The 18,412-nt window shown below is 39.8% G+C and overlaps 1 protein-coding gene across 2 annotated transcripts in view; it reads right to left on the reverse strand.

The window, feature by feature from the left end:
• Ryr3 (ryanodine receptor 3) overlaps positions 1 to 18,412 on the reverse strand; it is a 542,105-nt gene that overhangs the window by 266,616 nt on the left and 257,077 nt on the right. For both annotated transcript variants that reach the window (XM_029469442.1, XM_021156945.2), the window contains 2 exons: positions 7,237 to 7,410; positions 3,145 to 3,266 (listed from right to left, as the gene is read on the reverse strand). In XM_029469442.1, coding sequence (XP_029325302.1) covers positions 3,145 to 3,266; positions 7,237 to 7,410 — 296 coding nt within the window. The remainder of the gene's footprint in view (positions 1 to 3,144; positions 3,267 to 7,236; positions 7,411 to 18,412) is intronic.

Below are 18,412 nucleotides of genomic sequence, written 5' to 3' on the forward strand. Positions count from 1 at the left end.
AATCAAACACAGAGCTGAAATCAATAAAACAGAAACAAGCAACAATAAAAACCCATAGAAAGAATCGATGAGAGTTTGTTCTTTGAGAAAATCAGTAAGTAATAAACTCCACAAAACTGGAAAACATGAAAAAAAATAATTTTCTCATTGTCATGCTTGGAACCCTCATTAACTATGTAATAGTTTTATTGAAATATTAATCTATAGCTCATAAAAACACACATTTAAAGGATATAATTCAGTGACTTGATATTTAGCATCTTCATAGTTATACAAAACTAAACAGTTTCTAACTCTTTAGCTGTCTTCCCTACCTCCAGTGGGTCATTCTCTAGCTCTCATTAACCATTTTACCTCCTTTCTGTGTCTACAGACTTGCCCATTCGGTTAATGAAGTGACACCACACAGTAGGTAGTGGTCGTTTCTGTCTGGGTTCTTTCACTTAACATACTTTTGATCTGCCTATGTGAATAAAAGGCAAAAGCAACTTTGTTGGGCTTGAACACACTGTGTTGTGGTATGTGCTCATACCTTATTCTATTTTATACCAATGGTAGATCTTATTTATTTGTGTGTAAACTGATCAACATTTGGGTTGTTTCTACATTGGAGCTATCATGAAGAGCATGTACTGAGTACTTATGGACAGTTTTGTTGGATCATATGTTTTTATTTTGGGTCCTGTAGCAACTCATATTTAACCTACAAAGATACTTCAAGACTATCTTCCAAAGTCACTGTGATATTTTAAATTCCATCTGGCAGTGAAGACTCTGGTTTCTTCACACTTTATCCCACATTTCTTAGTTAACACATATCTTCGTGGGTATAGACACACACTTCACTGGATTCTTTGTTGTCATTTTCCTGATAGTGATTCAAACGGAACATCTTTTAGTGCATTCATTGGGCATTAGTGTACATTCTTCTACGAAATGTCTACCCAGACCCTTTGACTATTTCAATCAGCCACTTTACTTTCTGTATCACCGAAAGTTACTGTTCTTTCTCCTAGATACAACCCCCTTCTTGACTATATGATTTATCAATATTTTTTTCCTTTATATTGAATCATCTCCATTTACTTCATTGCATCCTTTGCAGTGACATCACTTACAAATTTCAACAAAGTCGATTTTATTTATTATTTCTTTGTTGCTTTTGTCTTGGTATCATATTTAAGAAACCATGTCCTAATCCAAAGTATCCAAATTTATGCCTATGTCTTATAAATGTCTTATAATTTTATTTCTCATACTTAAATCTTTGATTCATTCATTCAGAGTTAATTTTTGCATATGAGGTTAGAGCTGTTGACTTTAAAGAAAATTGAATGCCAATCCTTGGGAGATCTGGAGGACCCATAAGAAAACCATACACTTCAAGGGTAAGCGATTGGATGCTAATCAAGATCACATGAACAATGTGTTTTCATGCAGCTTTCTCTCTGATTAAGTTCTAACCAATGGAATGAATGCACAATGAAGGGATAGAAAGTGATTGACCCGATATCATTTTAAGCATGAAATTCCATTCACTCGTCATTCTTCCTTTTGCAGAGCATACCTTAGGCACATTGACATTAATAAGCTATTTTTGACCATGTGGATGAAGAAAAATTGCTGAAATGATTCACAGCTGTGACTGAATGCTAGAATCATCAAAGAGGCTTCAATGAAGTACTGACATTTGGCTTTTTGGTGTTATTGTTGAGATAGCAGCTCATATGTAGCCTAGGCTGGCCTGGAATTCAAAATCCTCCCACTTTCCCTAGTACATGGATTACAGCCTGACCCCTGTTAACCACTGGATCTTGGATCTTCAGACTATTGAGGAAATTAGATTGAGACACAGCCTGGAAAGCATAGTATTAAATGCTGCCCCAAATCAATCTTACACTTAGCTAAGGTTAAGAGCTCTATTCCAGAAGAACAACTTCTTAAACTTTGGAACATGTAGACAGACATCACCTAGGAGAGTGGTCTTCAACCTTCCTAGTGCTGCGATCCTTTAATACAGCTTCTCATGTTGTGGTGACCCCAACCATAAAAGCATTGCTACTTCATATCTGTATTTTTGCTACTTTTATGAATTGTTATGTAAATATCTGATATGTAGGAAATCTGATATGTGACCTCAAATTGGGTTACTGACCTAGGCAAATATAACTTGATAGATCTGACTCCTTGGATGCCTGATTCAGTTCATCTGAGGTCAGAGTTGACAATGTATATGTTCAACAGATTTGTTTGTGGAGCTGCTGAGTCCAGGAACATTTTTCAGGAACTTATAGGAAGGTCTGAGGCAGCAAGAGAGAGGGAACCTCCATCCCAGTCCCCTAAGCTAGCTGGCTACTCTTTACAATTATCAGGGGAAGTAACAGTTTATTCTACTCTATAGCCACAGCTAGTATTCTCTTTAGTTTGCAGAGTTTTAACTACAAGAAAAGTAAAAGTTATCATTTTATGCCAACACAGCTGTACCCTCTTGGCTTTAAAGAGATTTTTCTACAAGGGAAGAATGGCTTGGATCACTGTATTGATTACAGCAAGATCAGTTCCTCACAGTAATTGATTAAAAGAGTCCCAAATTCCATTTTGGCAACGTGTTGAGGCCAAACCGTTTACCATCCAAGCAGGCACTTCAGCTAGTTTTTGAGCTACAGACCCAGCCCCAGTTGGCTAATTCAAGGCTTCCACAACAAATAGAAAAATTCCAAGTGATACAGAAACTCTTTCGAAATAGTTTGGAGGGTGTGGGTCAGTTTCTTTCTATCCCTTTGTCCCTCCGTATTTCCTGAGCACAAAGAGATTGAAAACAAAAACAAAAACACTGATTTTTCTACACCTTGGTTTTTGTTTTGTAAAGACCTTAGATATTCTTTGCACTAATTAGTCATCAATTTTTCATTAATCTAAGCAACTAGTATGGCCTTAGACATGTTGGGTAATGAATAAAACTGGTAGATTACCTATGTGGCAGATAAAATTCTGTCCTAATCTCTCTCTCTCTCTCTCTCTCTCTCTCTCTCTCTCTCTCTGAAACAAAAATTAATGGTGATTACTATTTTCCTCCAAACATTCCTGGTATCAAAAGCAGATGGGTGGATGGGTTTGGAAGAGAAAGAGGATGGGGCAAAGTACCTGACAAACTGGCTGAATAAGGCGGTTGTGTTCCGGATGATTCGAGCAGCCTGGGACTCTTCCTGCTGGCACCTCTGCAGTGTTAATCCGTCATCCATGTGGCCTTCCTGATGGAGTATGACCTACCCACAGGGCACGGGAACAAGTCCAGGTTACATACACATTACTTCACAGTTGGGCCACCCACATTCTCTGTAGTGTTTTCTTATTATTCTTTTCCCTAGCCAAGCTCCCTTGAGTCCATTTTGAAAACGGGACATTAACAAAGTTATTTTGCCCATATGTCCCATTACTGACATGTGAATTATTCCCACAACCTGGTAGTTTGATGAGAATGAAATTTTATGTGCCACCATGGTATGAGCTACAATAAATTTCCCAGGCCTGGATGGCCAACTGAAGGGGGAAAACATACTTGTATAATAGATTTTTTTTTCTCTTTAAAATGAACACAGAGGCTTACCCTTGAAAATGGAGGAAGTCCCTGTGTTAAGGATCTTCTCCATATGTAAACTGGGCAAGAACAATTCAAAGCAAAACTCTCTCCTGGGATCAGGCTTGTCCTGAAGGACAGCTATGTGAGTGCGCTAACTAGCAGATAGACCAGGGAAAGTGGATTAAGGTGGGAGTATGTTTCCGATGGAGGTGACTTCAGAGCATGGACTCTCATTATCAGGTGACTTTTCTTTTAGTCCTGTTTTGCTACTTGCCAGCTCAGTGACTTTTGAGTGAGTTCTTTAACTCTCTGCTCCCAGTTCACTGTTTGCAAATGTGTGTTTATCTTGGAGGGCTGTTTGGGGATTTAGGTGATTTACATATAAATTAAAATGACTCCTAGAAAGGAAAAGGTGGTCAAGAACTGTTTATTATATGGGCAATAATTACTGATCTTTGGCCAGTTGTGTAGAAGCTACGCGAACTTACTATCACTAAGGACACCATGGTACATCTGATGGAAAGCTAGCAGCTTTTAGAGCTTGTTAGCTTTTCCTCTTAACTCGGTCAAGTATGCTCAGATGGTAAGTGGGATAGTTTGAACCTGGCTCAAGTTAAGGTCAAATCCTGATCTAAACTCCTGAACATGGCAACAGCTTGTGGAAGTGAGGAGAGACAGTGCAGAGTTCTATAGTTCAGTCTGCGCGTCAGGATTTTTAGTTTAAAATCAAAGTATATTTTCTTTCAGGTGAAAATCTCTTTCTTATATTTTCCCTCTTTTGGCTATAGCCTAACATAATGAATTCACATAAGAAGTAGGATACAGCCTTGCAAACATTTGAGTTCTCCTTAAAAAGAAACTGTGCATCCTATGTGCATAACGATTAAGCATAACACAGGATGCCTAACCATTGGAAACCCCAGCTTTTAGGCAGCATTAATCGTTCAGACCTTCCTGGCATCTGGTTAACAATATGCAATTTAGCAAAACTCTCCTACTATGTATGCTTTGTGTTGCTCCCAGTTTTCTGGTCCTGAATGATCAGTATTCTTAGAGTTTCTTCAGATAACATGAAAACTGGACAGACAAACAAGAAAGTAATGAAGACTGATGGATATCTCCAGGCCCAGGTCCTTAACTATGATTCTCACAGAGGTACCTGCAATGCAAAAGGTGACCAAGGGACCATTCCTTTTATTTGTTTGTTTGTTTGTTTTAAAGAAATATTGAATATATATTTTAAAGAGTTTATTTGTTTATTTATTTATTTTTAAGAAAAATTGAATATATATTTTAAAGAGTCGTTACTGAACATATATTAACTGTTGTGATTTATGCTGGCTACAGAGTATACAGTGAGAAAAACACAGTGTTCTTAGTCTATTGGAAAGGCCTTTATCTTTTATAGAAATCCCAATGTCTCTAAAATTTTGATACTATACACTTTTAATTGACACTTTATTGATGCACTTTTACTAACAAAATCGTATGGAAGGATGTTTCCATGTATATTTTATCATTATTTACATATGATAAAATATCCTTTTTATTATTTTGTTTATTCACTTAACATCCTGCTCACTACCCACTTCCTGGTCACCCCCTCCCACAATCCCTCTCACCTCCCCACTCTACTTCTTCTCTGAGAGGGTGAGGGTCCCTCTGGTCTCTCCCATACTGGCACATCAAGTCTCTGTGGGGCTAGGTACTTCCTCTCCCACTGATGCCAGACAAGGCAGCCCAGCCAAATGAACATATCCAACAGATAAGCAACAGCTTTTGGGATAGCTCCTGTTCTAGTTGTTCGGCACTCACACGAAAACTAAACTGCACATCTGCTACATATGTGTGGGGAGGCCTAGGTCTAGCCTGTGTATGTTCTTTGCTTGGTGGCTCAGTCCCTGAGAGCTGCAAGAGGACCATTCCTTTTAACATGAGCTACTGTTTGTCAATTTCTTCATGTGGTTGTCCTAGGTTTTATTAACTTCATACAGATCTGGACATTTTCCAGAGAAAATTTAACCTGTTCTTATGAAATATAGCATGTTTTGCCTGTCAATGGCTAAGTATTAGTATATTAGTATTAGAAGAAGATGTCTCTCCCAAAGTTGCATACATGTTCTAGCAGTTAGATGAGTCTTTGGGCAGGAAAAGACACACTAGATCAACAATGTAGTCCAACATTCCATGTAGACAGAATCCCTTCCATCTCGAAGTGCAGCCTCAAACTCAGAAATTCTATTCTTGCGTTATCATGGCTGTGGTAAGTGTGCAAAACCATACAGCCTGCCAAGCAGCCTGGTACACTACAGAGGACTGGGATAGGCTGGCAGAGGATGGGATGGGTACATATGTGCAGTTTTCTCTTATTCTCAGAGTAAAGCTCTCTGTTTTAGACTGTGGCCCCATGAGGACTCAACTGAAAGTCTACAATATTCTCAGGGCCATACCAATATGGGACGCAGCAATTGCCAGGACTTTTTCCTGTGGACTGTCCTACTGTCTGTGTCTTGGCCTTACTCTTTTCCATCACAGCTGTTTTCTGTCTTGCTCACCTAGCCCACACATGAACAGCTCAGGTCCTATTAGAAACTGCATGTAGAATTTCAGGCTGTCTCTATAGCTGACTCTATTTGGGAATCTTGGTGGTAGAAATCCCATAAATACTGGCTGACCCTGTGTCTATACTCCATCTCTCCACCATAGTGGAGCTGACCTAAGACCTCTTTCTCTAGTCTACAGAGCAGCAACTGTATGCAGGCAACAACACAAGGATCCAAGTGTGTTTGCTTTTATGTCCACACATTCTGCTCTGACCAGCAGAACTCACATTCACAGGATCTTGCTTGGTAAAACCTCCCTATTACCACATAGTATGATACCAATATCCTATAATAACTAGCACTCAGAGACACTGTCATTATTGCTTTAGGTCAATATGGCAGGACTATTGTTCACAGTACTCCCTATAACAGTATTCTAGGTCTCTTTGACTATCCAAACCTGCATTTTGAAAGAATTTTCCAAGAAAAATCATCCCTTTGGCATCTACCCTCTGGTTCCTATAAAGAAGAATTACTATTATGGCAATTGACTTTGTAATGAAAAGATGCTACAAGTTTCCAAGCTAGCTTCCTGCTATGGCATGCTATGGTGAACTATTTGCGTCTGGACACATGTCTGTGGATAGAGCGTCAACTCCCAACTCTCCGCACATCAGTGTCGGTAGCCTCATTGTTATGCAAACTGTATTCTCTCCATAGAGACTCTAGTCGGTCTCTATCTTATGAAAATAGCATAATAACTCCATTATCCACTTAAATGAAGCGAGCAATGATGTGGATAATTCCAAAATAGTGGAACTATTAAGAGTCATTGAGACTGAGTTTCAGAGTGAATCCAACAAGCTCTGGCTCTTTCATGCAGAATTGTCATGTAAAGTATAGGTTAAAAAAATTGAAAATAGGGTTACAGTGATCAAATTAGCCTAATTCACTAGGGAAACAATGTATAATCTGTCACAGAGCCACACTTTAAAGGGTAAAACATAACCATGCCCACCTGGTCCCCAGAGTCACTCCTCTCTAACTGTTCCCCCCTCCGTGTAAAAAAAAATTAAAAAGTAAGTAAACCCTTATAACCATTAGATCCTTTACCTTTCTTTTCAGAGGTCCCAGGCGGGAAGTTTTGGCATCTTGTGCTTTGTAGGTGACCCAAAGGCCACTGGCTACATGCTGAACAAAGCAGACAGAATCCCCATACTTGATTTCTGGAACTCCCATGCCTTCCATATCTCTCTTGTGACTGGAATCTAATTTCTCCTTGATTTCCTATTCCACACAAAAATAGAGAAACAACAAACAGACAAATGTAGGCATGCCTGATTACAGAGCTACTCAATGTAGAAAACAAATCACTTGTGCAGAATCTGTAAGACAAAAAGCTATTATCCGAATAATCATGTCTCCAAGCTAGGATTTCAGAACATCTCTGACTTCCCTTATCTGTTGTTAATTGTAAAACCAATGCATTGAAGCTTTGGACACTTCAGGGATCTGTAAAATGATGGAAAATGAAGCAGTTTGTAGGGTCCTCATTCTATTCTGATTTTATATGCTTCTCTCTTATATGTCTACTTCCCTCACCCTAACATAGATAATGCTAACAAGTGACTTTTAAGTGGTCAGTCAACTCATTTTCAGTAATTGATATCTTCCATAATTTAAATGCTTATTGTCCACAAATGCCACAATTTAGGAGCTTAAAACACCATCTGTTAACATAAATTTCATAACAACCAGGAAATGGAAACAATCTAAGTGTCTGTAAACCAATGAGTGAATAATGAAAAAGTGGTAGTTTTACACAGTGGAGTATTATTAAGCTGTTAAAAAATAAAATTACAAAGTTCACAGGTCAATGGGTGGAGCTGGAAACAATCATTCTGCATGAAATCACCTGGATTCAGAAAGACAAATCTCTCAGGTCTGGGTGTGAGTTTTGAAGCTTCTGATATGTTTATTTCATTTTGAATACATATAGAGGTCAAAATATTAGTGAGGGACATGGGGGGACACTTTGAAGGGAGCAGAGATAGAATTCAGTGGTTTTAAGAGTTAAAGGAGAATAGTGGAGGAAGGGTTAAGTTGGAGTTAGGGATGGGAGGGCAATAAAGAATATGAGGAGGAAGAAATAAGACTAAAGACCTTTTGAAAAAGTCATATGGAAATCTGCTATTATGTAAGCAGTTCATACACACATAAACACACATGCACATGCATATACACACCACATACACACACATGGGGATGGGGAAGGAAGAAGAGAAAGACACACACACACACACAGAGAAAGAGAGAGAGAGAGAGAGAGAGAGAGAGAGATGGGGAGACAGAGATAGAGGAGAGAAAGAGAAAGGAGAGAGAGAAAGAGAGAGGAGAGAGAGAAAGAGAGAGGAGAGAGAAAAAGAGAGAGAGAATGAGAATATATAAGTAGGGTGACAAAGTCCTTACTAGACACCAGCTAACAAATAAAAAGCCCAGTGCCAGGAACGAGCTCCCTCTTTTACAGTTGTTGGCCAGTGAGGGTCCATGGATCCCAACTACAAATCTGAAAGCTCTGAAATGGTGAGCCCAAATTAGCCTTTCCTTCCTCTATCCTTCTCAGGTCTGTGCTCAAAGTGAAGGGAAGCTGACACTGGGCCACCTTAGCTGTGGTCACAGTAGGTTCCATTCTTCAGTGTCCTCTGTTTCCCTACCTGTTCTCTGTTATGGAAACAGGTCAGGTCATATGACCTAGGTAGGCATCCTGTGACAACCCCATGTGCCTGCCACATGAATAGATGCACAGTACCTTTGTTCCTTTCCTCATCAGTTAAGGCCTCTCTGGTTTTACTCTATGTGGCCATAGTCTATTTCCACTTCTTTTCGCTGCCTTGCATTGACTTGCTCAGTTGTAAATGCTATTAACTACGTAGCACTTTGAATTTTTTGCAGAATGAAAACATGTGACATGCTTTTCCCTGTGATTACAACAGTAGTCCTCTTCTTCATAATGATGGGCCTCATGTGTAGTGAGTCCTTCCCATGCTCAGCACTGCTTTAAGTACTTTACAGGTTCAGGCAGTCACTCTTATAACAAAGCTCCAGATGGAGCTACAAATATTGTCCTAGTTCTACAGATGAAAAAAATGAAAGATATAATTTGCTCAAGGTCACCCAAGGAGTAATGTCAAAATGCAGCCAAGAGGTCAGGAACTGGGAGGAGTTAGGGAAGGGGAAACCTTAATCATAATATATTTATGGAAAGATATTTTTCCAATAAAATATAATGAAATAAAAACTCTACCTCTATGTAAATAAACAAATAAAAATTGAAAATGAGGACAGGAAGTTAGAAAAGATATGTAAGGGGTGGAGTCATGAACGAAGTAGGAGTTGGGGAGGAAAGGACATGGGGAGGAGGTAGGATATGGTCAGCATACATTGTATATGTTTGAACATTTCAGAGAAAAACCTTAAAAACTAAAACTCTCTATCTCCTGCATCGGTGTTTCTTCCATCAGTCTAATGTGACTCAGACTTCAGTTTCTCCTTCAGATGCCAGTTCCCCTGTGAGGATAGCTAGTGGCGCCACGGCATCTCAGCATTGCCTCATCCCTCTATGAAGCACTTAGCATCTCATAACACGTCTATGAAAGGAATCAGGGCAATCGATTGTGGATTCTTAATAGTGAGCTCAGGACCCAGGTGACTTATGGACCATAGTGTGAGGTACATGTAAAGCTGTGTGGTTTCTCCATTCCCATGTATGTAAGGCTGCATGACTTCTCCATTCACATGTATGTAAGGCTGTGTGGTTTCTCCGTTCACATGTATGTAAGGCTGTGTGACTTCTTCTTTTCTTCATATGTATTTATTTTCCACTTCAGCTCTTACTTCTTTTCCTTCAGACTTTCATAAAATGAAAGTCAGCTACTTTATGCACATGTAATTTATTAATTGTAGTAGCATTAATATTTCATAAGAAAATTCTTTATTTTAAATGTGTGCTGAGACATTGCCTGGATGTTAAAAAATACCTTATTTCTCAAAATGAACACATTCAAAAGAAATAAATTTCTGATTTTGTAACATACACAGATAGGAAAACAGATTTTGATATATCAGGGCTTTCTATATAGGCAAGAATGCATGCATCCTATGAAACAATGCACTTTTGATTTCATCATAGAAATATTCATAGTCCTATAAATGTTCCAGCCAGTAACAGGGCATATAATATATCAAAATTTTTATTTGTTGCCTATTCTCTAACTATAGTCAATACACTAAAACAGAAACAATTCAAAGACAGATGTTAAATACGGAACTCACACTGATGTCTAAAACCTCCTGGTAAAATAATCCATATCATCAGCTAGCAATTTATTTTCTCATTTTTTGTTTAATTAAATATGGCTTTTCCAAAATAAAATAGAAGGATCCATTTTCCTCCAGCATCTGAAACAAACAAGCCACCCTTCTCTGTGGAGTGTCTGTGGCCTTGCTTTTACAAAACAGCATCACCTTCCAAAGTTCTCTGGTAGTCACTGTGGTGGTTGCTTCTCTTTTAGAAGAAGAATAACAACAAGAAAATCCAGATATCACACTATGTCAGCAAACATGAAACCTACTCAACCCACCCAGCAATTTACAGCACTGACAAATTATGGAGGAATGACATGGCTTCAGATGCAATCACCCTCTGCTAGAAATGACAGGGCTACCCTAATTGCCTTCCTCCTATTCCCAAGTTCTAAGAGAATATAATCCATTTCTTATATAACATAGGCCTTAACAAAACTGGTTTATGAGCAATGGCTTGTTCATTTTCAGATCCAACCCAGGGATCCCCACAGCTCTGGGAACTCATCTTGACGTACTGAATGCTCCTTTTTTTGGGGATTTTATTGACATTATCACTTGAATCACCTGGTCACTTTGCAGTTTTTCAATGGTAACATTTGTATCTTAACATTTTCTTCTTACTTTTATATTTGACACCTTGGAAAGTTATCCAAGTAAGGAGAGACCTGGAGTTCTTACACATAACAAAAGGCTCCAGGCATACTTACACACTGAACCATCTAGAAATAGACCTCCTCTATAAGGACCCGTACACCTTAGGAGGCAATCTCTCTTTGCTTTATTATCCCGAAGTCAGCTATCAGGTAGCTAGGGACACCTCTACAGTTTAAAGCATTCAGAAATTACTCCAATTAGCAACTGTCTTTCTTTGCCCAGTAAAAGTAACATGTTACCCTCCAAATCTTCCCTCTCCCCTGCAATTCCCCTCCCCCCCCCCCAGGCCTCCTCATGGGTAGTGGTGGTTTGATGAGTGTCCTGGCTTTCCAATGCTAGGATTAAAGAACTCTTTATCCCAGAAATTCCCTCTAGTCTTTCTTCTGATAGCATGAGACTAACCAGCACAGAAAGAACACAGAACAGCAAACACCCACACCCAGGGCCAGGAGACACCTCCGGATTCTCTAATCTCATGGTCTCATGCTCCCTATAGGGCCTGTCTTACTTAGGACCAGCTGACTCCTACAAACAGCAGAAGGCTGGCCTAGAGGAACTCCTTTCACACACAAGCCAATAATCCAGAGGCAAGAAACCAATCCAACCTTTTATAGAGTCCACATACTCTAGGCTACCATTCCCTTGTCCTAGCCACCAGGGTCAAATGCAATCCTGTTATGAGTCTTGTGTTTTAAAACCTGCTGAAGCTATTCACATTCATCCACTTGAAACCTGTTTATCCTTGCCACCCAATCCCTTTCTGTGGAGACCACAAAAATATTCTTTCTCCCATCTCCCTGTGCTGGCTATTTTTATGTCTAACCGACAAAAAAATACAGTCATCTGGGAAGAGGGAACATCAATTGAGAAAATGTCTCCACCAGATTGGCTTTTGGGGCATTTTTAAAAATTAATGGTTGAAGAAGGGAGGGCCCACCTAACTATGAGTGCTAATGAAAGACCCACAACGTGAGGACTCCCTCACGTTCTGACTCAGGAGAGGCGACACCCCAAAATCACCCACAAGAAACGATCTTGCTGCAACTGCAAGAGGATTTTTTATTCGAGAGCGTTCTCGGGCCCATGGTCATACACCACGCAGGGGTAGAGGACCATGGCGCCCCGAGTAGCTGAGTAAGGGGGTATTTAAAGNAAGAAACCACAATTCATGGAGGTGGGGAGGGNGTTGTTGGAAAATACCAAAAATACCAGTTAAGAGTCACAAGGAAGTATAAAGTCACAAGTGTCAGGTTATCTCTCAAGACAGTTTCTAAGAGCCCCTAACAATTTAAGAGCCCCTAAAGATAGCACATTTGCATTGCAGGTTCCAGTAATGGTCAGGGTGCCATTCTTTGAATTGAACCCAGGAAGCGGGTAGGTGGAGGAATGTCGCTATCTGTTTTATGACCAGTATCTGGAGCACTAAGCCACAAAGGCTACACTCCCAAGCCTGGGCCCAAAAGCCTCGAATTTTGCTATACTTCTTCACTAACATGGGAAGGTGCTCCTGGTGTGGTAAGAGAGCAGGTTGAGCAAGCCATAAAGAGGAAGCTAATAAGAAGCACTCCTCCAAGTGTTCTGCTTCAGCTATTGTCTCCAGCTTCCTCCCTTGAGTTCCTGCCCTGCCTTCCATGGATGATGGGACTGCAAGGTGAGGCAAACTCTTTTATCCCTAAGTAGCTTTTTGACATGGTATTTCGCAAAGCCAACAGAAACCTTGACTAAGCCATCTCCTTTGCTCTGTTTTCTCATAGGCACTTTCTGACCTAACCATGCATGTATGATTTGTCATATCCCCCAGTTTTCAGAACTGTAACTAACAAAGTGGAGTTTCAAAGCCAATCACTTTCTAGACCACAGCTTTACCTTTTCTGCTAAGGAGAAAATCTACATTTGAATGCATGGGAGAGACCTTTGTTAGCATAGGAGCTACTTCTCCCAGGAAACAAAGGCTTTCTCAAAGAGAACTGGAATTTGCTTTTGCATTCAGTGTGGTGTTCTACTTGAGATAGATTACAAACAATTTGTTTTACTGTTTGTCAGATATTCGATTTGCATATCTGTATATTGATATGGTCTTTGCCTGTCATTGTTGATTTTGAGATGAAATAGGTTACCTGTCCTGATGCGTGTTGAAAGACAATCAACATTATTTTCTACATTGACAACTATGAAGGAAGTGCCAATGAGCACACCCCAACTGACACATTAGCATTTGGCTTAGATGATCAAGTTGCTATTCTCTAGAATAATATCGGCTCAGTGCCTGTTACCACACAGGTATTTTGCTAAGTCCTCTACAATGACAATACCAACACTCAAAGTGCTGTGTCGACAAAGTAACATGAGTAATATAGCTCTACGAATATTTTCTCTAACCCTTCCAAAGGCCATCCTGCTTTTACCAACTTGCTTTATTCAGGGTAAACTGAGGCCTGTATTAATTCAACAGCTTACTCAAAGCTACGTAGCTTGAAAGCAAAACAGAATCTAAACCAGGTATAATCCCCAATATCCATTTTAACAGATTTTATTCAAATGGCTTTTCTATTATTAGCATAGATAAGTAATTAATTGTATGAATGACCTAGCTATTCAAAAGCTATTCAATATAAAGAAATGGTTGAAATAATGCTCTTACTTTATAAGAAAAGCAGCTTTGAGTTTATACTAACTTTAGAAGTTACACACCAGAATCAGTAACAAACAGGTGACATGGTATGCCTTCAAAGGACAACTGGAGCTTGGGCTGGTCTTTGTCACTTTTCATATAAAGCCACTAATATCCACAATATCTATCCTGGTGACATTTTTCAATCTCAACCAACTTCAAACACCTCATTACTAAACAGTCTAGTGAAACTGTTTATTTTTATATTTAAAAATGTCTTTTCATTTTTATTTTATGTATATGAGCATTTTACCTGTACTTATCTAGGTATACTGTATGAGTGTGCAGAACTTTCAGAAGCCTAAAGAGGACATCAGATCCCCCCTCCGCCAAATTGGAGTTAAAGTTGGTTATGAGCTACTTTGAGGGTGTTGGGAATGGAACCTGACTCTTCTGTAGGAGCAGTAAGGGCCCTTCACTGCTGAACTATCTCTCCAAGTTTTTATCCTCTTAATTCTCCAATATAGGGATATAATTCTAATATAAGAACCCTCTAGAGACCGTACTCAAGCTATAGCAGCAGGGCTCTGGAAGGGGATGGCATTCTGGTAAGATGAATAAATGAGGCAAGGAGAGAAGTTGATAAAAAGTAATGACTAAAGATATCACCCTGTAGGCCCATGCTTTTCAAAAATCCAAATGTTAACAGGTTTTCTGCAGGAAAAGATGCCTTTAGACCAATAGTGTTATCTTCTAGGAGTTAAACAGAAGCTTTCAGGATTATAAGTCCCACAGTAAAATCAATCAATCAATCAATCATCATAATCATCATCTGCAAAAGTAATTAATTCAGTTCTGTTTAGTGCAGCACTCCTAGCATCTTCTGGCATCTGTGTTATGGAGAGCTGATACAGCAAATGCAAAGCCTGCGTCTTCGAGTAATCATTTCAGTATTAGTGAGAAAGGTAGTATGACTAGAGAATGACTAGAGATGGGTTCGCTCTAAGTTATGGCAATAATATGTAGGAAGATGTCTGAAAGAGCTTCTAATTCACACATATTAGAGTGATTGTGTTATAATTTAACATAAACTATGTGTGTCCATGAACGTTGTAAAAATATCTTTTGAACATACATTGTAAGCATCTAAAATATTTCACATAAAGAGAGAGGACAATGGAAGTCTTTAACAGGTGTGGAGGGAAACCTGTAGGGAAGTCATGGTTAGCTCACTTCTGTCTGTCTACTTGTCTCTCCAGAAACTATGAGGAATAAGGTTGGGGTTCACTATACCAATACAGTCCTCTCATGAACACCTCATCTAGAATTAGAGGTCTTAATATTGCCTTACAAACAATTATACCCTGTAGGATGCTGCAAAGAGCAGCAGAGCAGTGGGGCTGGTGACAAAGCCTCTGTTGGGTGGGAAGACAAAGCTGTCCTTCTGCTGGTCACACAGCATGTTAGGGAGTGGGTCCATCTGCCTCAGCAGGGAAGCACACTTCCTGAGAAAAAGTCCATATTCCTATTTTCATCTTTGGAACACCACCCTGAGGTCAGCAACCCAACTTCCACTTCATGGATTAAAACATACAGCTTCAGAGGTCACCTTCCTGGTCTCCTTTAATTCTCAAAATAATCCTTCAAACTGTACCTCTTTATCCCTATTTTTATAAAAAGACATATCAAGGTTGAATAGCTAATGGCAGCATCAGAGTTCAAATCCAGATTTCTCCCACTTCACAGCCTGTGGTTTTCCTTGGCTGCCTCTATTTGGTTCACTTTGAACAACAAAGGCTTGGGAAAACATCCATTAGAGAAGTCTAAATCCTTTGTAGTTTTCAGATTTAAAGTGACTGGGCCAGTATGTGGTGGTGCCTCTAGATATTGAGATCATTTGTTTGTTTTCTCCTTTCTCCTTCCTTTGCTCTACCACCTGTGTCCAACTTTCTGACATGGTGACAGAGCGTTGTCATCTACAAAGGCTACCCTTGAGAACCATGCGATTCAGTCATGAAATAAAACAAAGACCCAAACCCTTGTGATGTTTTAAGTAAGTTCACTTTTTCGTGTGTGTTGAGCCACAATCATAGCTATTCGCTGCCACCTGAGCTATGGATTGAAAATGCCTGCATCCTTCTCCTTTCCATCTAATGACTTCATGAAGAAACAGTCAGAGGAAACAGGGTCACTAATAAAACCCAACTTCAGCACCACTACGTCCATCAACCTATGTACTAGGAGCCCAGCTACTCCTTTGTTTGGAGGTGCTTGCAGGCTGATGAATTAGAGAGCACTTGAAAAGCAGGAGGAGCTGTTGAGGTTTGGTCTGCTGGTATGTATTGTCATGCTAAATACTGGCCCCAAGGTCTGGTTGCCTCCAAGGATGAGGAGATCCTCATGTGTACCAAGAGATGCTATGGAACCTTGCCCCCGAAGTTATCCCTGATTGATCAATAAAGATGCCTACAGCCTGTAGCTGGGCAAAGAGACGGCGCTCTTTAGTTTAGATGGGGCTTCTGTTCTCAGGCTTGGGTTCTGAAGCAGAGACCACTAGGAGAGAGAAAGAGAGAAGAGTGAAGAGAGAGGAAGATGCCTTGGGGTGAGGGATCATAAAACCATGGCCATGAGGGCTGCCTAGTTGGAGTAAGAGTGGCCCAAATGGAACTCAGGGTTATTTACAGGGAAGTAGACAAAATAGCCACAGAGGGTTGTTATCTGCCCAGCTCTAATACTGTCTTTGATTTATTACAAATATAAAGGTTTTGTGCCTTTTATCTGGAAACTAAATGATCAAAGGCAGGCTAGAAACCCCCAGTTAATATTAATATTTATCACAACATGGAGCAAGAATGCAATACTTAATACATAACAGTTACTTGATAGTTGTTTCCTAAATTGCTATTGAGCAAAAATTTCCTCCAAGTGGGAACAGTGATAATTCTCTACCCCTATACAAATAGGCAAAATGTGAGAGTCTATCTCCATCATTTCAAGACTGGTTCTTAAAAGAATGTATAGAGAGGCCATAGAATACATGGCTACACATACTAAAGCCTGCATTAATATTATTAATTCAACCTTGCCTGAAAGGAATGCAATGCTGTAAACTGACATTGAAGCATGACATCTAAATAGCATTTGCCATGCCAGAGTAAATATTAAATCACATTATCTGACAATCCTTAGGGAATGGCCTTGCAATGTCAAGCCCGAGGAAAATGATGGGAAATCAAATTCATAGAAATTGGACTTAGATGTTCAAAATAAAATGAATCTCCCTCACTGAGTGCGTGCAGGGACGAGATGATAGCAAAATGATTACACAAGGAAGACAGACGCTGCTACAAAGATGATGGAGGTTAGACTGAAATGGGTTTCACTGTGGACTCTTACGAGCACATTTATATAGTCCTTGGCCATTTCCAACTGTATTTTTCACACAGTATCCACTGAGATGCTGGAATACAGAAACATCACAGTAGGGGCTATGTATGCTCCATCAATGGGACTGCCAGCTGGAAGCATGAACAACCTTTTTTCTCATAAGCTGCACCTGATACTTTTCTAGAAGTATAAGAATGACCTCACTTGTGGTGATGTGTAGAGACCAAAGAATGATGCCGAAAAAGGTTGGCCATGAGAAAAACATGTTCAAAGCCTGATAAACATACAGTATGTTGGATCTAACAGGAATTACAGGAAAGTGGTGGAAAACACAACGTAGGGGTAGGCAGAGATCAAATCTAAAGGAGTCTTCATGACAGACTTCAAATGAGGTCCGAATGGATAATGAATTATTTTCCAGGCCTCTCTAAGAACAGGTGGGAGTCAAGCTCAGAATCAGGCAACAGTAAAGTGCTGTGATATGATGTCATCTATCCCACTCTCAGAGTAATGTTGGAGTGCTACACTTTAGAGGCAGCAACATACACAAGAATCTCTACTTTGATGTGAATAATCTTGTTGAAGGGGTGGTGTGGGTGCCAATTTCAAGATCATATTCTGTTCTTTATTCTACCTATTTTACACAGCTTACTCAAAGACCTGTTAGGCTCACCAGAGCTAGACTTAGGCCTCTAACTACATTTGGTGCTTGGGTGTGGTCATCTTTTAGCAAGACTCGGTCACATCCTAGTTTCTTGTTTGTTTGTTTGCTTATTTGCTTGCTTGTTTAGACAGGGTCTCTATATAGCCCTGCCTGTTCTGGAACTTATTATATAAAGAAGGCTGGTCTCTAACTCCCATATTCTAGATTTAAAGGCATGCATCACCATGTCTATCCCCAGCTGTTTTTTCATTTTTTTTATGTGCTACTATGGATTGAACCCAGTGCCTTACACATGCTAGGCAAGTGCTACTACTGAACTTTGTCCACAGTCCTTTTTAAAATCTTTTATTACATAGTCATGTTAAGTTCATTAGGCTAGTCTTCAACTTACTCTGTAGCCAAGGTAGGCCTTTAATGTATTATCCTCCTGCCCCGACCTTCTGAGTAGTAAGGATTATATTCCTGTGTCATCAGGCCAGGTTCACACTTTAATCCCTCAACATATACAACTCCCAGGATACCTAGCTGCCTCCCATCCTATGCAGGCAGCTTGGGAAGGGTGTTATGTACTGGTACAGTGTTCCATGGCTCCTTCCTGTAGTCATAGC

This window comes from Mus caroli, chromosome 2, assembly GCF_900094665.2.
Source record: "Mus caroli chromosome 2, CAROLI_EIJ_v1.1, whole genome shotgun sequence".
In the NCBI taxonomy this organism is placed as follows: Eukaryota; Metazoa; Chordata; class Mammalia; order Rodentia; family Muridae; genus Mus; species Mus caroli.